The sequence below is a fragment of the Enoplosus armatus genome, chromosome 21, assembly GCF_043641665.1.
Source record: "Enoplosus armatus isolate fEnoArm2 chromosome 21, fEnoArm2.hap1, whole genome shotgun sequence".
NCBI classification, from domain to species: domain Eukaryota; kingdom Metazoa; phylum Chordata; class Actinopteri; order Centrarchiformes; family Enoplosidae; genus Enoplosus; species Enoplosus armatus.
Window position 1 is genome coordinate 7,548,833 of NC_092200.1, and position 23,795 is coordinate 7,572,627.

The 23,795-nt window shown below is 40.3% G+C and overlaps 1 protein-coding gene across 1 annotated transcript in view; it reads left to right on the plus strand.

Annotated features, from left to right (window-relative positions):
• The window catches only part of ptprn2 (protein tyrosine phosphatase receptor type N2), a 117,680-nt gene extending 96,744 nt beyond the window's left edge, over positions 1 to 20,936 (plus strand). Inside the window, exons 14-22 of the mRNA XM_070928152.1 lie at positions 4,044 to 4,191; positions 5,774 to 5,847; positions 9,439 to 9,516; positions 12,341 to 12,460; positions 12,807 to 12,973; positions 15,443 to 15,496; positions 16,491 to 16,555; positions 18,690 to 18,763; positions 20,865 to 20,936. Coding sequence (XP_070784253.1) covers positions 4,044 to 4,191; positions 5,774 to 5,847; positions 9,439 to 9,516; positions 12,341 to 12,460; positions 12,807 to 12,973; positions 15,443 to 15,496; positions 16,491 to 16,555; positions 18,690 to 18,763; positions 20,865 to 20,936 — 852 coding nt within the window. The remainder of the gene's footprint in view (positions 1 to 4,043; positions 4,192 to 5,773; positions 5,848 to 9,438; positions 9,517 to 12,340; positions 12,461 to 12,806; positions 12,974 to 15,442; positions 15,497 to 16,490; positions 16,556 to 18,689; positions 18,764 to 20,864) is intronic.
• Positions 20,937 to 23,795: the final 2,859 nt, after the last annotated feature.

The following is a 23,795-nucleotide window of genomic DNA, read 5'->3' on the forward strand; positions in this document are numbered from 1 at the left end:
TGTGAGCATACATTATAGTGTATGCTTTTAAAACTCCCTGTGTCTATGAATATGCTAGGCCCTGTGCTGAAAACCAACAGCTTGATTTCTCTCTGTTTATCTGTTTGGATGTGGCTCTTTTTCATCCCTCTCTCACCTCATTCCCCTCAGAACCTTGTTATCTTTGTTTTTGTTTCGTTTTTTTCATCACTCCTCCCGCTGTTTTCTCCCTCTTGCTTTATCTTGGCTCTGTTGTCTTCATTTTTCTCCTCCAACTTTTCCCTCCCTTTAACGTGTCATTTTCTCTCTTTATCATTCCGTCCTGCTTCTCTCCCCTCTGTCATTTTCATCTTTTACCCCCTCCGTCTCTCTTACTGCTGCAGCAAAATAAGGCAGACATTGTTTTGCAAGATGGGAGCTGCTCAAAACTGAAATATCATTACCCAACTGATTGTCATTTGGATGTATTTGAAATTCAGTTTTTATTTTGCTTGAAAAAGCTTTTGGTTGCCAACACTTCCACAAACACACAATGGATTGTTTTAATTTTGCACAACTTTCGCTTCATTCATTTGAGACAAGCTTGATAAAAGAGATGGATAGATGCCTTGCAGTGTTTCCATTAATGGAGAGAGCATTCATCACACTGCATGTCTAGCTTTTATATTGGAAGGCTATAATGAATGAGAGTGAATCTGAGTAATGCCTTGTATTGGTGGTAATAGATGGGTTTTGTTGCACTCGTCAAGGCTTGTTTGTGAAGCCCCTTTTGAAAACATTGACAATAGAAAAGCATTTAGCCCTGCAATAACAAAAGAGGCACAGTAAATCATTTCTAGGAGCTGTTATTATTAGCCCCAGTTTCTTCACAGCAGCAATGCAGCCATTGCAAAATAGAAAGGTAAAACACACAGGGATCTTTACTCCTCTTTCTTGCCATGATTGACATGGAGATGTCCTATAGGGGTTCTTCTTTAAAATTCCACCGCCATCTCACATGAAACCATGTGTGAGATTGCCTTGTTATCACTGATCTCAGACCTATATTTTCCCATCTCTGCTCTCCTCTACTCTCATCTCCCCTCTCTCGCTCTCTGGAGCTCACACCGTGTGGAGAAGGATGATGAATACCCGGCTTTCCAAAGCACATATGCTGGGGGGGGTCCTTTTTTTTTTTTTGAGGCCCGATCACCTCATACACACATACAGTACACACACACATACTGCCACTAAGCTACTGCGAGAATTTGAACTGCGATTTTGCGCCCCACTGTTCGGCCCACCTCAAGACTTCAAAAGTCTTGCATAACGACTTCCAACTTCAAAAACTGAAATTGGATGCCTCTGTGTGCTGAGTCATTTGCTGTTTTTCAAATCTATGACCACCTCTGCTGTCTTACATTTTCTATCTTCTCCCTTCTATTTCAGCTGCAGTATGCTATAACCATGCAAACTGAATGATTAAAAACCTCAAAAACGATTACCAGGTGTAACATGTGTTCCTTATGTGGCTGTAATTTCTGTGCTTATTGCTGCAGTGCTTTCAGCACCATGGACAGCACTTTACAGTCACTGAACACATTTTTCCTCACTAGCATGTTAAACAAAAAACATCTCTGTCCATGCTCTTCTACTGTCTAGAAACAGGATCAAAATGTTGATACAGTTGCTGTAGTGTTCCCTGGGCTTAATAACCTCTCTACTGAAAAGGAAAACATCTATAATTATGTAGCTTGAGGCTCTTTTTCATTATGTTGAGTAGTTATTGTTCCATGTTTTTAAATGATTTATTATTTGCTCAAAAGGAAAATAGCCGCTGACTCATGTAACATGTTCTGCCCTCAGTGGCTTTTTACTAACAATTGTAAATTTAGTTCATAAGCAAAAGAATAATTTGCTGTTCCATTTAAGGCAAAACAATGTGCTCTTTTCATTTAGCTATTATTAGTCGCACAAAAACATACATATTAATACCTTTTTTTCACCTCTCACCGCTGTTTATCATATCCTAAAGCTCCCTGTACAAACTGTTACCAGTATTGTTCGTTTTAATTTGACAGCGGAGCTTGACAGTAATGTGTTACCTGTTGTGTCTGGCTCCCCTGGTTGTCCCTTCATCCTGATTTCACCCAGCACCCTCTGCTGCCGAGGAGACTGCTTAGGAAGGATTAGACATTGTTTCCCTGACACCCAGGCCTCCCATCCCAACCCTCTGATTGGCAGACATAATCCCCCCATTCACTAAACCTTCGTTACCCTGTCTCTGGAATACGCCATGGTCCACTGCCTCCCCCTAGGAACGGGAGGGCTTGATAAGGGCCTGCTGGCTGCATTGCATTAAGCTCTGAAAATATGAATTTGGAATGCAATCGATTCAGGGCATCGTTTGAATAGAATGGGATGCAATTCAGAGTGGATTTATCAAGTACATGGAGATGTAATATTGGTTGGGGAGGTGGAATGCTGTCAGGCTGGCAAGCAGAGAGTACTTGTACAGGGTGACAAGAGCATAGTGGTGACAGGCTCTGTCAAGTGGCCATAATGGCATGCTGTCATTTTCCTGGGAAGACAGCACTGTGTGTTTGCGTAGGCGATGCACACCGACACACATGCAAATATACGTGTGTTGCCTGCTATTAGAAATGACATTAACTAGATTTTTTCATAATTGAGTTTTTTTGCATGCATAAAATTAAAAGGCTCAAGCAGGGATGGTTCAAAGTATAACAGCAGAAATCAGTACTATTTCAGAAAGATCACTTTATGTCATTAATGGGTTCAGATAGAACACATTGTGCTGTTGTGTTCTCTCATTATGCAGCTGCATTAATCACAAGAGTTGCTTTTTTTGTTCTTAGTGTGGCTTTTAAGACCTGAGTGGCACCCCTGGTACCATATCTAACAATAAACTTTGATTTCCATTGTCTGTAGGATTTGTGATGTTCTTATAAGTCATATAATATCCTCTGCATGCATGCAGGAGACATCTGAATTCATGAGCCATCGAAGGGTAATTGCCTATTATGTGTTGGACAAGCTTATTTGTGATTATCATCTAGGTAGGAATTGTATATATTCTGCAAAGGCTTGGATTTCCCTTTTGACAGATAGGAGTGAATAAGTCGGATGTAACAATGGAGTGTCACCTCTCTGCTTAGCCTACCTATACTGCCTTTAATATGGGATAAAAACCCAGCACATCTGGGTATCACTTTCATTGTATTAGCCAGCTGATCCCTGACATCAGTTTATGAGTCTGTAATCTTCTGCCTCACACAATAGCGGTCTAAACCATTTAACCCCATTGGGAGGGGAGCCATGATACAGGAGAGAAAGCGAAACATGGCGCCACGCTAAAAAAGACTGTCTTGCCAGCTTCAGCCTCTAAGCTCCCTAACACTTGCCCTGGTTTGGGAGAATACACACACGCACACACACACACACACACACACACACACACACACACACACACACACACACACACACAGGCCGCTTCCCCTCCCCCTTCTCTTTTTCCATCTTTGTCTCTCTAGCGAATTCAATTTTGTCTTCTCCAAGCGACGGCTTAAATGCAGACAATCTTATCAGTGGCTGTGCAAGCAGTGAGGGACGTGATTGAAACACCCCTGAAGTATTTCCAATGCAGACAAACCTTTCAGGAGTCTTAATTGTGTGTGATTTTTTTTTCTCTCTCTCTCTCTCTCGGTCAAACACACATGCACAAACACACAAACACACAAACATTAGCCCCACCTAGATCTTCAGCAGCCTCCTCCTCACCCCGTTGTTATGCTATACAGCAGCTTAGGACAATAATGCTCCATGACACCTGATCATAGCTTTAATGGAGAGATGCTGTTGTCAAGGGTTTAGTGGTTTGCTCCAGTTTATTTATTGGTTAGCTCATGGTGAAGAAAATACAATGAAATTAATCCAAATTTGCAGCAAAAACAAACACAAAATGTCTTTTTACAGCCATATTTTGAGATAATTTCAGTTGTGTTTTGCATAGTTCTTGCTTTTTGTTTGAAATGGTGGCTAAGGGGGTGTCTGTTTTCCTCTAGTCATACATGGAGGACCACTTGAAGAACAAGAACCGTCTGGAGCGTGAGTGGGAGGCCCTGTGCTCCTACCAGGCAGAACCCAGCACCTGCAGTGTGGGGCACGGCGAGCAGAACTCCAAGAGGAACCGCTCAGACGCCGTGGTCGTATGTGAGTTCATTCAGATGTCCATTCATTTTTTTTTTATTTTTAGCTGTGAGACTGTTCCCACCATTAAAAAGGCCAGAGCAATGCAGTGCCATCACTGTTGTTGATATATTTGTGGACAGATGCTTCAAAGCGCTACATAAAACCAGCTGAATAAACAAGCAATGTAAAAATATGTTTCCAAACAAATAATCTGTCTTAGTATTGTTTATTAAACAATTTTTCCTGAAAACCAGTAAATTGTAGTTGGAAAACTGTGTTTTTTTCAATGCAAATCAACTTGCTTTGAGACTTTGAGACAAATGGCATGTTATTAGTTTACTATATTATTACGTGGGGTTACAGATTACCATAGAAAAATACCTGTTTTGGCCTGGAACATCCACTGTGTGGGAGCCAAGATGATGGTATATATGGAGAAACAATTGTGGCTCCAATCTGCTCTTTATTTGGCTTGGGAAAGTTTACATTCCAATAACTTCAGCGAGTCTTCAACCAATCACGTAATTTCAGCATCAGCATTAGCTTCCGCTAGTTAGCAACAGCCAATAAACGTAGCTAATGAAAGTTATCTGTTCAACTAACAAAATCCACGCTTGAAATTGTTTTTGTTTACTTCTGTATGAAATATAGACCCATTATTTCAAAGATAACTGCACATTTTGAGTGCTAAATCTGCTCCCATTATCATAAACTACATGTGTGCCGTGAGAACAGTCAATTTGACAAATGTAGCAACAGTAACTAAGGGAGGCGGGGCTTTGTGAACAGTTAATTACTTAATCTTTATGCTAGTCGAGTAATCACGTTTAAAGGCCCTGAAAATGTATTTCCTCAATCAGTCTCTTACTATGAGTAATGGGGATCTACAAGAACATATCATTTTCTGTATTTCTGTTTTTCTCTGTGCTCTTCTCACTGGTTTGAGGTGGGCGGGGCTCAGTTAGAACACAGTGATGTCACATAGTTTTATGGACCAATCGGGATTTAACAACATTTGAATCAGAATCTGATGACAGTTGGTGGGTTGCTTGGTTACTGTCAGTCAAATCTGATCAAACCACACCCACACAGTCCTGGTGATGAAGAAGAGTTTTTGACTCATATTTAATATCATAAATAAAACCTAAAGATGTTTTATTTTTACTTGGATTTGTGCTTATTTTGTCACGAATATAAGAAAAAGATTTGAGGCCAAGTTTTCAGGGTCTTTGATTTGAAGCAAGTGTGTATAGGAAGACTACTGAAGAGGGTTCAAGTTCTTTGGAAACAGATTATATGAATCATGCAACAGTTTCACTCAGTTTTCACAAAATTAGGATGTCAAGGCTCCAAACACAGACTACAGACTTCCTAAGATAAAATATATAATTATTATTTCACTTGGAACATTCCTTATTGAAGGTGGAACAATTCAGGACTTCAGAATAGTGTGTGTGAGCATGATGAAAGCCTGGTGAAAGTGTAGTCCCTGCAGCCTTTGCAATTTTATATTCCTATGTTGCTGCTCAAAATTGTGTTGTTATTGTGTGGGGAGGAATAACTGTGAAAAAGTATGTTGATGAATTATGCATCTCCATTACAGACGATCATTCCAGGATCACCTTGAAAGCGGAGAATAACCACGGCAACTCAGATTACATCAATGCAAGTCCAATAGTGAGTATTGTTTATTCATTATAGCTCAACGTTATGGCTAATATCTCTTGTCTCTGAAGCCTTTTTTTTTTGTACCAGGAGCACCTGTTGTGGTTGGATTTTACTTTGAGATAAAAGAAGTTTCAAAGGACTTGTCATTGATCCAAGTGCATTGATCTTTTTTCTTTTTTTTTTTCTCACTTTGTTCTCCATGCTGGGAGCCCCAGTGGATTCGGTGTGTCTCGCTGAATCACAGTGCTACTTTCACTGCTTTCAAAATGGCCGCTCCCTGGAGATACCCCTTTTTTTCATCCGCACTAAAAAAGAATTATACATTATTTTTGACTAAACAAATGTATCCCACCACAAATACAGAAAGACCTCACTGTTGGAGAGGGCTGAGGGTTTTTTCTTTTTAGTATTTTTCCCCAAAACATTGCCAGTCATGATTTCCCCTGTGGCTGCTGAAAAGGGATTCCATCAAAGGGAACAGGAAACTATGCATTTCAAATACAGTGCCAAAATTTCTGAGGAGATAGACGAGGGGGGCACACACAGCTGCACTAAAAGCCTATTACTCTTCAGAAACAAACAATGGAGACTTTTAGATGCTATTTATTCCTCCATTTTCTCTAATGGCATATTCATAGAGGTTTGTAGCTTATTTAAACAGTGCTGTAGTGCGATATTTGCCATCTTATAGAATAATATTATAATAAACATAATCAATCAGGGGACAAAGTAAGCAAAGAAGCTGATTGGTGCATTAGAAAAAGGGTATAAAGTTATCCAAGACTGTTTTGGTGCAGTTAAAAAAAAAAAGAAAAGAAAAAGCATCTAGAAACACAAACGGATGTTAAAGATGGGTGAAGTAATGGCGGATGCAGTGGTGTGTGGATAAAAGGACAGTAATTACACCACAAAAGGGGACCCCTGGCTGAGCCCAGCAAAACTGTGATAATTATGTCTGTCAATGCGGCTTCTTCCTCCTCATTAGCTTCGGGGGCAGTGGCCTACGAGTAAATAATCTGTCGCCTCTTTCTGGGAATCAGGGGTCAGAGAGGCAAAGGGAAGGAGCTCAGAGGGTGACATACACACAGGGAAAAGCTTAGATAATGGTTAATGCTTGACCACAAATGATGCAAGCGCTCCCAGATGTACGGCATCATTAGCGTGAGGAATGGTTCGAAGGAATGTGCAGTGGCACAAAATGTGGTCAAAGCCTGCTTGTCTTTGTCTTGTCTGGCCTTTTTACAAAGTCAAACGATGTGCTGGCTTTTCCATTTCCCACCTGTTCTCCATGCTTTTGTTTTCAAAACTATCTGGGATGAGCTCAAGCCGGCGTTTAGCTTCCGAGCGCTCAATCTTACATAAACACAGGATCAAGGCGCTACAGCAAGGTGTTGAAAGTTGAGACGGCTTCTCCGGGAACAGATATTTGTGCAAGCTATTTCAGTACAAGCTATTTTACTTCAAACCAAAGAGCACTTCTTTGCCTTTTTGTTGCAGTCTATCTTCTTCCCACAATGGCATGGGGAGGACAGCTGAAACGCAGGACTACTCTTTCATGTATGGGCTTTAGTATTCATGCAGGGGTGTCAACACACAGCTACAGCATGTCTGTGTCCTTGAGATTGGCTAAACGGAGTGGCAGCACTAGCATTTGGCGCCACCCTTTTATTTCTGCGGGGGAGGTTTTTATTTTTTTATTTAACAAACCCATGAGAGGAATTTCAACCAGGAAGGATGAAGAGAAAATTGAGCAACACGGTTATACCTAATTGAAGTAGCACAGTGGGTAATGAACATAATGTTTCCTGCATTTATGTGTCTTTCTGGGAAATGTCAACCATAGAGAGGCAGTCAAATTTTCATGTTTCAGCCAGGCCTTGTGTAGGTATATTTCAAGTACATTTTCAGTCACTCATGCTTCGCTTTTGCCCCCCAATGATCATTTAGTTACAACTACAATACCCACAATGAATATTGTCATCCTGCCTGACATTTCATAGACACCTGAGTCAGATAATATGACTATAAATCATAAATAACAATAGATATGATCAAATCTGAACCTGGGGGAATCTGCATTATTAAGTGTTTAACTGCTAAACGCCCGAAAATAAAATTTACAGTGCTAAGGATGATATTCAACAGCAGGTGTCCCATTAAAATGATCTGTTTCTACTGAGTCTCACTTTTACACATCACAGTTTGGAAGTAGATTAAAAAGAGAAAACAATTTGACATGTTTAATCCACCATAATAGAAATAAATTACAAAGAGGCAAAGAGCTAAATAAAAAAAGAAATTGATTTTTTATTAAAAATTTTGGACTAAAGTTGTACGTTGGGTTTTATCAGCCGTTCAGAGCATTAAGAATTAATCCTGTTTTTGAGGTTATTAAACATGAGAGAAAAGCATTATGGTAATATTAAAGCCATGAAGAAATGCTTCATAATTAAGGTCTAGGAGCTTGACAAATGAGTCAAAGAAAAACACAAAGAAATGAAACGGAAAAACTAGATGTTCTTCTAAGCTCATGTCCTTGACAAGTTGTTCTTCAGCGTAAAACGCGCATAAGGAATGAAAAAGCCATTAAGTACGCCCCTGTGCTGCAGAAATGCCTCCATTTCCATTGGTGGATGTCACTCAATGGCAGGCTAATATGCTATCTTTAGTGGGTCTACTATAGTCACAAAAATACAGCACTGCTTGGGTGCGTCGTGTATCATTATGATGCCAAATATACATCAAGAATGCATTGATATGTACCCTGTAAAATATGTCAACATCTTTCTTCACTGATGCATCTCGCACTCGAGGGCGTGCATAAAAAATCCATTCAATAAAATGTGATCATTGATTTTTTTTGCGGGGGGGGGTCGACCCAGCCAACACCTACTCAATCAACTCTCAATCACATACCTCAAATCAAGTCCCACGTGTCATTATGTCCCACCTCAACACTTCAGCTCCCTCACGTCAGCCGGCTGCAGGCTGTAAAGTCCCACCGCGATATCATGTTTCGTGCAGAGACACGTCAAAGCGTGACAGAAAATGGGATCTATAAGGGATTTCATGAGGTCTTTGAGGGAGTACATTGATATGAGGACTGTACCTGACTTGACTGAAGCTAAATAAAGCAGAAGTGAAAACCTTCCTGAAGGATGAGATAATTAATGGAAATGCAATTATATTGGCAGTCTTCTCATAAACACTAGAGGTGCCTGTTTGCTTAATTTCCTACTGGATATAAAGCAAAGTCCAAGGTCTTCTTCTGTGTTTTTTATGCAAACATGATGTTTAAAGAGACAAAAACAACAACTGACAGACATATAAATCCTTTAAATATGTGTTCAAAGAGGTTCACAGTTTACCAACAATAGTGTGTTTTGCACTTTAGTGTAATCAGACCCATTTAAAAAACAGTCAGATCCTGAAGACAGAAGGGAAGTGACGAGTTCAAACATACTGCAGAGGCAAATATTTTCTGCTCTCATTCCTCCATCCAGATGGAGGCTTTGATGGAAGTCTTTTACCCAGACTGTATGTTTTCATCCACCAGTCCCCGCCCAAACACTGTCTCACACTCTGTTCCCTGTCTTCCAGATGGACCATGACCCTCGCAACCCTACTTACATCTCCTCGCAGGGCCCACTTCCTTCCACCGTGGCGGACTTCTGGCAGGTAAAACTTATCTCCATTCACTGTGGTCTTTCATCCTTTACCATTTTGTTTCTACAGCGATGAGGGTTTGGAAGAACCACAACAGAGCTGTACTGCACTATTTCTGATCCAATGGTTTTGTGTGATTTACCAGTTCCTGTGTGATTCTGATGTTCTTCTTCTTGGTCCAAGACAAGTGTCCAGATTTCTATTTCTTTGGTGTTAAAGCAACAGTGGAATTCCATAAAGTGGGATCAATGAAGTAATGTAGCTCCAGTTTGTGCCTCATGTTTTACAATTACATTCAAGTCACAGAGCTAAACATCTGACTGTCCTAAAAATATCTCTCTTGACAAACCCAGAAGGTCGTTTAACAACACTTACAGCTGTTCTGGGGGTATCCAGAATCCTCAAAGACTCATTTTTAGGTTTTCTTCATTATCAAAGTAATCCAGTAATAGTTGTCTGTACATCCATGGGTGCATTGTAAACAGGAACTACTATTAGCTAATTCGGCATACTTTTAATGATGCCAATTTACCAAACAAATAGAAGTTCTAGTAACAGGTCTCAAGTCGTCGCCCACAGCATAACTCACTGATATTTTTAGGGAAATTGTATGCTAGGTCTCTGTGACTCAAATGTAATGGTAAAACATGAGAGGCACAAAGACTAAAAGTAATTGTGCTTCAACTGTTCGTACTCATCAATAAAACAATGTCACTTGCTGAATTTGCACCACAAACCTGCAGCTTTTAGTTGTATATAGTAGTCTAGTTATACACACTCCCAGGAAGTCTAATATTATTTGTAATAATGCTGATGTTTGCCCATATTTGCATTTTTCTCCATGCTATTAGCATTCATTCCCTTGTCCATAAATGTCAGACGAAGCTGCCATTAATCTTGTGATATAGGCTATTGTAAAACATGTCGTCTTGTGTGGAGGTATGCCTTAAATGATGCATGGTTGCCAAATGGCGTTCTTATGTGTTAATAGGACAGCACTGTAGTAATTAGTGGGCCCATCACCTCCATATGGTGAAGGAACTCTGCTAGCCGTGACCAGGATGAAGAAGTGTGAAGCATAAATCCTGACAGGCCAGCTGGCCTTGCACTCTGCACTCTGCGTCTTGTACTGAATGGATAGTCATTTCCAGTCATTATGATAGTGCTGACTTTGTTTAAGCACAGACATTGGCACCCGTTTATGACCGGGGGAAGAGTGGTAACATCAAGTTTAGTCTGGTCTGGTTTGGTTCTGCACACCAAAAGGAATGTAGCCTTTGGTTTTTGTTGTAAATCGCTTTTTAAACCCAAAAAAACAAATCCGCTTACACGCTCTGTGCTCACCTGGTGTTCATATTAATTAAAAAAAGAAAGATGCAGTACCTATTATCTAAAAAGTATACCTTAATTGACTAGATCAGCTCAAAGAGGAATGAAAGGTGCCCTTTTTCCTGTATTTAATTTGTAGATTTGAAAGTGCCTGAAATGAAAATAATTATTGCTTCGTCAATTTGGTTATTTGTTTGTTTGTCTGCCAATTTTTTTTCTGTGCCAGGTGAATAAATGCATATCCATTATCTAATGAAATGGGCTATTTAGCCATGAACTCAACTCTAAATCTTTCCCAATTAAGCAGAAAATAATGCACAGATTGACTGACACAATGAACATCAGTTCTGTGTTTGAGAATAAGAAGCAGCCATTCATTATTCAATATGGTTAACCTTGGATTGTGGCAGGAGAAAAAAAAACACACACACACACTCTTTTCCCCCATTAAAAGTAAACAAACAGGGGAAACACTGCCACTCTCATGCAAATGGACCGTGCAGGAGGCAAATCTTTTTGCTCTGTCCTATCTAATCCACACCAGCCCCAGGCAGCGCTCTGAAAGGCGGCTCTGCTCTAATCCTCCTCTCCTCATTCCTCCATCCCTTCACTCCTCCATCCCTCTCTCCATCCCCGGCTATTACCTTACCTCTGCTGGGCCTTGCCTTCCTGCTCACTTCTCCTCAGAATTCAATGCAAAAAAAAAAGAAAAGACAATCAGCACGAGTTCACAGAGCATCTTCTGCCATTTTCAGGCGTTTTTTTGGATCCTGCCTTCTTCTATACAAATCATGTATAGTAGCTGTGTGTTTTTGGAGCCTAGAAATAGTTTATCACATTAAAAAAAAAACACAGATGATGCTCTCTTTACTTGCTGAAGATGGAAAATGAGAATACACTTTTTCCTCACCACCTGCAAATATTTGCCAAACCTTAAAAGACTAAATGAATAATATTCCGTCACATTATCACCTTGCCTAATCTCATCACACCCTGGCACAGTTGGCGTGTAATGTGTCCACTGGGTTGGATCACAGAAGCTTGTGATTAGTGTATAGTCAAGGCCATTGTGTTTTTATAGCAATCATAAAAGCTGCATTTCCTCCTCATTTTCCTAATGGCTGCAGTGGGCCTGTATTTTTTTCCCAAGGACACATTAGATTGTGATAAGATGAAATGGAGCAGCAGCTCAGTAGATGTTGTGATCTCGCTCAGACGACTGAGAGGGGGCGACACGTGACGCGCCCTCCTGCTGCTCGACCCAACATTTATCATTTGTCACGCGCGGAGAGGTGACATTTATTCATACTTCCTGGACCAAGATTAAGAAATCAATTTTCACTCTAATACAAGGCTGCCATGTAATGCTAATGTGCAATATGCTGCTCCTAGTGGCACAGTTCAGCTACATATTAGTGCTATTGTAGTGTCAAAGAGATTAATATGACAGGGTTGTTGTCTCAGGATGCGTTTGAGGGATGTCTATCGTCTTTCCTCTGGTGTGCAGATGGTGTGGGAGAGTGGCTGCGTCGTCATCGTCATGTTGACCCCGCTTTCTGAAAACGGGGTGAAGCAGTGTCATCACTACTGGCCTGACGAAGGATCTGATGTCTACCACATCTACGAGGTATGTGAGAGATGAATAAGAAAATAAGAAAATACAAACTCTGAATTTCTTTAAACCCTTTTTAAACAAAGTAACTCATTTAAACAACAACAGTAATTATATATCTTTAACATCCCAAAGCTTGCATGTAAACAAAGAATTGTGTTAAAGAAAATGTCCACCTTCCTCCTCGCTTGTGTGTCTGTGAACAGGGTGAAACTTAAATATATTGTTAGTTGGGGAAAAATGTACTAAAGATACTACAAATGTTTTTGTAATTTGGGTGAAACAACCCTTTAAAGCATTTGGGGTTATGTAATTAATGAACTGAATGCCATCCTTTGCTTATTCTTTTTTCTGTATTTAGGTCAACTTGGTGTCAGAGCACATCTGGTGTGAGGACTTCCTGGTGCGGAGCTTCTACCTGAAGAACCTGCAGACCAACGAGACACGCACCGTCACCCAGTTCCACTTCCTGTCCTGGATGGACCGCGGGATCCCCAACTCGGCCCGGACCCTGTTAGACTTCCGCAGGTAGAGTGAAGACCCTGCTGGTTGGCCTCAGACGCTCGAGCTCAGCAGATTTCAGACAGATTTCCACCTTTACAACTGGCCTTTATCCTGTGCTTGTTCTTAATCATCTTCCCTTATATTCTGTATTCTGTCAGCGCCTCTCTGGTCCGTCTCCCTTTTGCCCTTCTGCCTTTTGGTGTCCCATAGAACGGTTGTTCTAATAAGGACTGTGTTTCTGTACTATCCCTTTCATCCTGGGCCTATTCCCCACACCTCCCTCCAGCACACATGCAGCAAATTAACAGCCCCGCACTGCCTGGCTTGGCTTGGGAAGAAAAGAAAAGAAAAGAAAAAAGAAAAACACCTAATTCAAACACCCAATTAAATGAGAGCTGTCTCACTAAAAACACGGGAGAGGGGGAAAGCCAGTGACTGAATAACCTCACTCTGTTCTCCATATAATGTGTTCTGGCAGAAGAGCAGCAATAGCTCCTCTGGGAGAACCCAGAGGGATAGGAAAAGCCCTCCAAATGAGAATAGATGCATCTGATTTGTGGATGGAAGTCTGTCCCTCTGGTTTGTCATGCAGATGAGAGAGAAAAAAAAAGGATGTGCAGTGCTATCATGTCATCCTTTCCTGACAGAGTCGGTGCTGTTTTTTTTTGTTTTTTTTAAATTAAACTGGGTGTAGCTTGCAGTCAGTTATATTTATTTATGATATTGTCGTGCAGGTTTGAGCTGTGTTTTGATTACATACATAAGTCTTCCTTTGCTGTTGAGATCTCCCTAACGACTAGATTGCCTTGATGTAACTCCATTAATGCTGCTGTAGGTTATTGGGAATCTAAAGCTCTCTGATTGTGTGATTCAGAGGTCTCAGATCCACGCGATGTACTGTTCACTCACGGTTTTCACGGTTTCGGCCAACTCGATATTTTGCGGTTGCCAGTGTCATTTTTGTGATGTTGCAGCTAGTAATATGAGCCCAGTTGCATAGTCACAAAAGTGATCATTGGAAACTGTGTCTCCTCAGCCAGGCCTGTGCACAAACTGTCTTTCTCTCACTCCTGACTCTCTGTCTCCCCTCTCCTCCTCTCACTGCTCCTTCCTCTGGCTTGCATGGGAACTCCGACCATCTCTGTATGCTATTCAACTGAGGACATATTCTGATTTGTCTGATATATTTGATATATAACCCTAACCCTTATGCTTAAGATGTAACATAATTTGATGTAAAAACAAGAAATGTATTGAAAAAATATCAAAAAGCAGACATTCCTCCTGCAAAATAAGAAGTGGATTACTTAAAATCTAAGCATCTTTATCACATTTTGATATTTAGCTGTGTTCAGTGCATGTGTTAAGATGATAATACCAAGCTTTCTATCACCATACATCTAAATCATGGCAAAAGGAAATCTCAAAGCTCATACTGACATCAAATAGAGCACATCTGTGCTTTGAAATGCAAGTACATGTGGGAAATGAAGTTCACAGTTGTAGTTGTTGGATCCAAATACATAGAAAACTCCACAAATACAACAAAGAGAATACAAAAACTGAGGTTAAATCAACAGAGAACAATGAAAATGGAAATGCATATCAGAAGTAAAACATAGACAGAAAATACTGCACAAACTAGCAAGGTTTAATATAAAATATGTGTGGAGATAGTATATCTTTTAGTAATATATCTTTTATAATTATATTTTATATTTAGCAATATAAAATATAATTATAAGCTAAAAAACATTATTAATATAATTAGTAGAAGTACTATAGTAGTAGTAAATGCAAATTGATTGATATATTCTAGTATATTCATGCAGTCTGCTTTATGTTATATTTATTGTTTTTATTTACACATTTCTAATAATAATTGAGTATATTAAGTATTAGTGATGCAACTGAAAACACTAGATAAACTACAGATATGATGAGACATTCAGACATTATTATTTTTAACTTTTTAAGGTGAAAAACGAGGGAAAAGGAAAGACGCGGAAGCTCTCAGTGTAGTCAGTTTCCATGGCAACGGCGGGGTGTGAAAAGGCTTGTTGGCCTTCACCGTGCCTGTGGTGTATAACATTCATAATTGGCTGGGGTTAATGCGTCGGCGGTCGGCAATCACAACATCACACCACCGCATCCATCAACCCACATGTCACAATAATGCTGTTTGAAATGATGCTCAATTTATTTAGGTGGTGCTGTGCGGATTGTCTTTCCCAAATTAAAGTGATTGATTGACAGGGAGGGCGCATCTCTCAGGATTCTGTTTGTCCGTTTGATTATTGCTGTCATTAATTTCCTCCAGGCATCAGCGCACAAGTCCCTCATGAGTCACATTTGCTTTGATTATCAGTTATTATTCAGCAAAAAGAATCGATCTCTGTTTCCAGGGTGTGATTTAGCAGCCTGTGCATTTTAAGACAACCTGCCGTCAAGCTTGCAATAACATCCAATTTTCTCTTTTTTTTTTAATTTCAGAAAGGTTAACAAGTGCTACCGGGGTCGATCTTGCCCGATAATTGTTCACTGCAGGCAAGTATGGCTATTTGAACCTTGTGACAGTGGATGACCCTGCTGAATTGGGGTAGCGATTGTTTGTCGTGGCCTGTGTGTTGAAGGGGAGAGGCTGTTTATTTTAAACAGTCCATTTACTCTATCTGAGTCCACTGGAGCTGCTGTTTATTCCACTGGCTGTGCCTTTATGGAAATAGGTGGCACAAAGACACTCAGCCAAAGACACTTCCATTCCCCATTTGGTTGAGTTAGTTAACTGGCCTTGATTGGTTTGTATTAAACACCAGGTATCTGTCTGACCACTTTTAATAGTCACATCCTGTTAAGTCATGCATGGGGCCCGGCAGCCCGCTCTCCCTCTCAGGGAGCTGTACGGACTGAGTGTCTAGCAGTGGATTAATGAAGCAGTGGTGCTCAGGCCGCTCTCCTGTTTTATTGGCCTTGCCTTTATTAGAGAGATGTGCACGCCTTGTTTGCAATTAACATGCAGAGCCGTTGAATGGCCAGCGGGCACAAAGGGAGGCTTTTCATAAGACTATCTCTGGAGTAATGGAAAAGCAAGGCTCTCCAAAAGCTGTTCTCGAACCGCCCCTGGCCTCTCAACCTCTCCTCTGCTCCTGAGGTGCATTCATTTAAAAGCCTTTGTCCCCGGTGCGCCTCAGAAACCATTCCCCTCTCCCCAATAGCCGAGCAAGTCTCAAGACCACACATGCACTCGTGTGCAAAGGTTTAACATAGCCACATTCATTGGAACATCAAATATTCAGATCTGTTCAGGTAGAATATTAAGAATTTTTTGCTATTTAAGTATTCTATTTCATCTGTAATATCAGGTAAGCAGACTGTGTATCTGTATGCATGGACTAATTTGTGTTTAAACATACTCCACAGTCTCTCAGCAGATGCAGATGTAAATCAGCAATTTGCTTCCTCATAAGAAAAACACTCTGAGATTAAAGCATCACTCTGCCACCTTAATGATCTCCATCTCTCTCTGTCCGACTCTCTGCAGTGATGGAGCTGGCAGGAGTGGGACTTACATTCTGATTGACATGGTCCTCAATAGGATGGCTAAAGGTAACGATCAATGGCTTCCCTTTCACTCTTTCTGCCTGCGTTGAAGTGAGTGTTGCCCTGGCAACGCTAAAGCCTCTCATTTTCCACAGAGGGTCTTGGGGATGCATTAGAGGGTGACTTTTTCTGAGGCCTGAAGAGGCAGCGGAGACACAGGCAGACATGGAGGGAGCTGGAAGGAGTGGAGAGAGTGGAACAAAGAGAAAGCAGAGAAAAGGAAAAAGAAACCTTTACCCACATTAGTAATTATCTGTTTAAGCTGCCGTCACGCCACATTGACCTGCAACATGAATTTAGATAGCACATGCATGGAAATGGAATGTTTAAAGGGGAAATACATTGAAAATCAGAATTTGCAAATGTTGCTCCACTGGTTTGAATCAATATTTAGTATTTAATGGGAACAATGGGTTTATTTTATTTCTTGAATTATTCTTTTCAATCCATGTAGTTTGAACCCCTTTATATTGTCTTCTGTTTTCCTGTTTTACACAAATATAAACTAAGCTGAGGTCTCCAGGACGTTAATAATCTGGACATCCGGGTGCTTTTAGACTTTATTTTCTGCCATTTTTGATTTGTTGAACCAGCCCCTCGTTTGCATTGTATAATACAAAAACCACAGTCAAGGAAGATAATCTGCAATTGATCACAAATCACAGTAACTTGGCCCCATCATGGCCGTCTGCTGGAGAAATGATTAATCTGAATAAATATAAAACAACTGGGCATGAAAAGCTACCTGAACAGGATCTTTGTGGTGTATCATTACATGGAAAACAGGAGTCGTTTGAAGGGAGATTTGTTTCTAAATTTTAGGTTCCTGTTAAAAGGCAAACACTTGTTTGGAGCGGAAGAAGAACAAGCTCGGTTTGTAGAAAAAAACAGATATTTTTGATATCTGGATTACAAAATCACCAGTTAAGTTTTACATACAAACACATTGGATCTATTGTTGCACAGGAGCTGGCTTCTTCCAAAGGCTTCCTTACGTCGCCTTAAAGCCCTCCATAGCTCAGCCAGCCCTCTGCCCTCTGCCCTTTGACCTCTGCCCTTTACCCGCCCTCTCTGCATGCCTTCCTCCTGCAATCCCAGCCCCGTCAGAGCAGGTTAGGAGGGCAGCCGCCTCTTATGCAGACCTTCCCTTCACTGTCTGTAAAACAGTAATAAGACTGACCAGTCCTGATGGAGGTCATGTGGTTCAGTGACGAATGCGCTGTTTTCCGCGGTGATGAAAGGTGCCACCCAGTCTCTTTTTAACCTTTTGTTTCCTGCTCCAGAATCGAATGTAAAAAATGAACGTAATCTCACTCCCCAAAGCTTTTTTTCTTTGGTCGAAGAGCCTCTCTTCAGCTTTACTTTGGAATCCAGCCCTTCTGAGACATGAAAGTCTTGTCGGAGCTCTGGAGTACTTTGAGTACTAAGTCCAGCTGCATTAAATCCCTCTTTTTCACTCTCTCTCACCCACACACATACATACATTTTCACTCTTGCTCTGTCTCTTTTGCTTCCTTTCCCTGCCTCCCTTTCAAAAGCATCTTGAGAGTTCAGAGGCTCTCTCCGGTTTTCACTCTCCTTCTCTGTCGTTTTTTTCATCTTTTTTTTTGCTGCTTGAAATCCATAAATCTGAAGGTAGAATAAGATTTACAGATTAACATCACACACGTTCGCAGCCAGAACAGACTTAACTCAACAGCAGCTGATCACCGGTGAAGGCGAGCAACTGTTGCATAGGTTAATCATCAGTATGGCTGCTGCAAAGGCTATAAATCATTTTAATTAGAGTTTGTTGATTCTCAGATACACACATACAGACATGCACACAGATGTTGTTGTATCAAAAAGCTCTTAGCAGACTTTATAGCTGGACATAATCTAAACCAATTTTTGAACAAGATTCTCACAGAGAAGCGTTTTTGAATGCATTATTGCACATTTCCCACACCCCAAAAATATCCTCTTGCATATTTTATCGAGAAGCAGTCTGTGGCTCTCGTCCAAGTCTTTCGAGGGATGAATGTAATAATTTTCAATCGCTGCGCTGTTCCAAAGGGAGCCCAGCATAAAGAGAGATTGACAGATGTGAGCTGGATTACTCCGCTGCTTTGAACTCAGTCCAATTTTCGGTCTGTTGCAGGTGCTAAAGAGATTGATATTGCCGCTACCCTGGAGCACTTGAGAGACCAGAGAGCTGGCATGGTCCAGACAAAGGTAAGGTCCCCGGCTTTGAGTTAGAGAGGTGGGGGAGACGGGAGGGAGAGGAGGAGGGCGGGAGGGAGGAGGGGTTGCAGTCATTCAAACAGACGATTGTCTACTTCATGTGCGCAGGATCAGGGGAAATGATGTGGTAATTGATAACTGCTCCAGGATTAGAAAAACATTGTCTTGGAAGATAATAACTCACTGTTCCACATTTATCACAGAGACGCTGACCAAGATCTTCTGTTACAGAAATATTTTCTCTATGAAACTGCAGCATTTTAAGATTTTCTCTTCATTTCTAACACTTTTAACAAATATTATAAACATACTTCATTAATCCCAGATTGTTAAATGTACTGTATTTATGTATGATGTACATTAATCAAAGGGAGAATTAAGTAGACATGTAACTGGGGATAATGTGATGTGTTCAAATGCCTTATTTTATCTGACCAATATCCAGATATTCAGTTTATAACAATATATTATAGAGAAAAGCTGCAGATCCTCACATTTGAGAGGCTAGAACAAGCTAATGTTTGGTCAAATATGTCGTTTAACAATGTCTTAATGTTTTATTTCACGTACACATTTCTTTACCTGTCCAGCACTGTAGATTTGATACTTCTGTCTAATCTGTGCTGCTGCTGAGATTCTCAGCAGTTTATATCACAGCAGATCTTCTGCCTCACAACGTTTTTTGGAGATAGTTTAGGGCGTGTACGAAGCATTTCCTCTTATCCACTAAAGCAACTAATAGGCAGGACGTCTCTTTTGTTTCTCTCTTGTAATTGGAAGAAACAATAATAATAATAATAAAGGCAGACCTCGTGTAGCAGTGGGTGATAATATTTATGGCGGCTGCTTGCTAACAGACTCCAGTGTTCCTAGATGGTTCATTAATGCTGCTTTTACAGCCCTGCTCTGTTCTGCGCAGAAAAAAGCTTTTCAAGCACTCTCTCTTTTTCTTTTCTGACAAGTCTAAGTGAAATTATATTGGAATATTGTTGATTCCACTTTGTGGCTTCATGCTGGGTCTACACAGAAATTAGATTGTAATGAGGTATGAAATTTAGCATTAGGTTTCAAGGATTGGACAACCAATTATCTTTTCTTTTTTTTTCCCTTCATGATGTTGCCACTTTATTTTTGGATCGAGCTCGTTAAAAAAGAGAGAGAACATTTATTTACCTACTTTTTCTGGTTACTCCTTTTGACAGACATCAACATGCAGTAATTACAGCATGTGAGACCGTTTTTCTTCCTTACTAACCACCCATTTCTGATCTGTCGGGCAGAGATTGATCTCCCCCCAGTGGTGTAAATGTGAACCGCACAGCACGCACAAAACCTGGTTTTAAAAGTATCTTTTTTTAATGCCCAGAACTTTAAAGTCAACCTGGGTTTAGATATAGACACATATAACGGCGGTGTAGATGTAGCTGGATGTACTTACATATTTTCTGACCCATCACAACATCAGAAGACACAAAAATAGAGAACCTAATCACTCCAGATAATCTCCACTGCAAAGCGAATGGCACGGCCGCCAGTGACTCCTCTGTATTGATTTAGCCTATCCTCGGGCCAGACTATGGCAGGCTATGTGTTGACACATCTAAAGACTGCTCCCTCCAAACTCCTACGTACCTTTTCTCTGTGAGAGGACCCCGTGGCCTGCAGCCTGGGGAGTGGAGAGGAATATGAAAACACCAGGTCCATGGGGCAAACATCAATCAGACCCTTTTGTGCTCCTCTGGGAAAACTATGAGTCGGATTCACAAACAAACGCACACGTACACACACAGAGCTGAGAGACAGCTTGACTCAAAAGCTTTATTTTAAGACACACCTGGCTGGATCGATGGCAGTGCCGGGTACGCGTGCACTCCCAGTTGAAACCTCAGAGAGTGGTTCACCTTCACCTCAAGCCTATGGCCGAGCACGTCCTGGGTAGGGTCAGAAGGAGAGGGAGGAAGATGAGGAGGAGGCGGCAGTTGCCAATCACTCTGAAATGGCATTCCTGAGCTGTTACACACTAAAACTTTCATTCTTCCCTTCCTTCTCTCTCCGTGCATCCTTTCCACCTCCTCCTCCTCCTCCTCCTCAGGAGCAGTTTGAGTTTGCGCTGACAGCCGTGGCAGAGGAGGTGAACGCCATCCTGAAAGCGCTTCCTCAGTGAAGGCATCGCATCCCCCACCTTCTCCTCGCTCGCTGAGCACCGGTTTCCTCTGCCCACTCAAGACTGACATCTCTCTCTGCCCTTCCTTCTCCTCGCTCTGTTTCTCTCCTCTGTCTCTGCCTCCTCTTCACCTCTATATATACTGTATACTTATGAATGTCGTGCCAGATATCTCACCTGGATCCATATTCGCAAAATATTGCCTCCGAGTACGACTGCTGATCTGGGATCTGTATCGTTTTAGCGATTCGGGAGAGTGTGCAGACCAGTGGGGCCTGATCTGATGTGATTCGGGAACTTTAGATCATCCCTCCTACTGTGAGACTGTTTTGTCAATATGAACCCTGGTCCTCTATAACTGTGATGTTGTTCCTGAACATACCGTTCTAGTGCCACTGACGAGCTGTTTACGTGATGTCAAGTGAAGATTTCTGTTCCAAAATCAGCTATCTGCCGTCGAAATAAACCGATAGAGACGCTTAGAAAATAACTTTTGGAACATTTAAAACAAACTATAGTAGGGCTACAGCTAATGATTATTTTAATTATCGATTAATTGCATAAAAAATGGCACAGTAATGTCTTCAGTTTGCTTATTTTTCTGACTAACACCCTAAAATTGTAAGATATTCAATTTACTGTCACATATGACAAAGAAAAACAGCAAATTGTCACATCTGAGAAGCTGGAACCAGAAAATGTTTGTCATTTTTGACAAAAAAAAACGATGAATTAATGGTTGCCAATACATGTTTCAACTAATCGATTAATCGACTAAGCATTGCACCTCTCAACTATAGTCATTTTAGAATAATAATATGTAAAGTTAATTAAGTTCTTGCCTGTAAAAATCCTAATATTGTACAGATTATATCCCCTTCTCACATGTATCTTCTCCTCTGTGATCTGAACCAACCACATATATATATATATATATAGCATCACATGTTGAAGTGTGTGTGTGTGTGTGTGTGTGTGTGTGTGTGTGTGTGTGTGTGTGTGTTGTATTCTGGGTCCAGACATCTCACTCACTGTATTAAACTGCAGATACTCTGATTCTTCAAAAAGCCTCACAGCTCATGATTCTTGTAACATATCAGGTGTTTTTTTGTTTTTTTTAATTATTCCTCATTGCATTGAACTCGCGTTTTACACCATGAATTGTCTGTTACATGAACATCTCTGTTAATAGTAAATGTAATAGAAAATACGAACTGCGATAGTAACAATGTGATATATTTAAGCAGAACTTACATTGGGATTGATGCTAAATTTGTTTGTCCCTCCATCACTGATATATTGTGATATTTTGTGCAACATGACAGATTATTCCCTCTATGTACTGTAGAGACAATGAATGACTATGAATCCCTATATAGTACTATACTGAGAGCCTCAATGAGAACTATATATTTTGTGTGAAAAGTAACATTCAGGTTGATAATAAATCAGAACAGATTATATCGCTTTGCTGTCTGGTGTTTAATGTTGTTTCTGATACACACACACACACACACACACACACACAAACTGCTCTCACAGCGAATGGCATTTGATTGAATGGTAGCCTTAGTAAAGTCACAAAGAAAAGCTGTATCGCGCTCCCTGAGGGTTTGTGTCTGGGAGGAGACTCGCAGGTTTGTGCAGATGAAATGTTTGGTTCACCAGCTCTGTCAGTGGAGAAAGTGGCTGCGATTTGAAATGAAATCAGTCATGTATTTCAGCCACTGAGGTCCTCACACAATATTACACAGACGAGGAGGTTCAGGAGCTCTAAAAGACCAATTTGATCGATATTTATTGGAGGATGTAACTTTTAACTTATTGGTGTCGGACAGTAATTACCTTATTTAGTATTGTTTTATCTGTTTGTCTGGTTTTTGTATTGCTTTGTCTGCAACTTTTTAAGCTCCTGTCTTCGTCAAAAGAGGTTTATGACCTCAATGGGACTTACAAGGTTAATAATAACAAGATTAATAATAACTTATGTTATTAAGTGTATATATATATATATATATATATATATATATATATAATATATAACTTAAATATATTATTACTATAGAGGGAATTACATTTATTCTATTAATTTGGTGTTGTTTTGCGATGATTAAAGGGATCAGATTTCCCCAGTTCTTATATTAACAAAAATTGGTTTTCACGCCTATATAACTAATTGTGACAGTGAGGCTTTCAATGGCGTTTGGAAATTTAAATGCTAAAATGAATGTTACATTTCTGACAAGCACCTCTCCGCTTTCACCCACACCTCCTGACCTTCTTTATCAAGTTGTTCACTTGTCTAATCAATTAAATGTACTTTATTTCACCACAATAATCAGTCAGTATTAATTCCTTTCCAGGAAGTCCTGGCTCCATGTCATGGAGATGGTTTAGTTTGTTACCACATGACATAATTATGGAGTTTTGGTCTTGTTGTAAAATGTTGAAAAAATTTGAATGTGACATGTTTTCTACACTTGAGTGAAGTAATTCGTGGTCGTCTCCTTAGTAACGGGGTTATCAGGACCAGCAATAATACAGCTGTTTTTGTGGTATAACATGTAAACACACATGGAAGGTTTTGCACCTTTTTGACTGGGTCTCTCTTGTAAAACAGATAATGTCGCTGAAGAAAATAAAGCTTAAATAAAACTAAAAGTACTACTTTCTAATATGTTTATAAATTAAACTAACTTCTATTAATAGTTAATAAATCATTTATTAAGGCTTCATAGATGAGTTATAAGCCATTAAAATATGAGCGTCGTTGAAAAATACCTTTGACTTATGTTTAACCTGCAGCATGAAACTTACTCTCACAAACTTAGTGACAAATATTAGTAAGTCATTAATAGA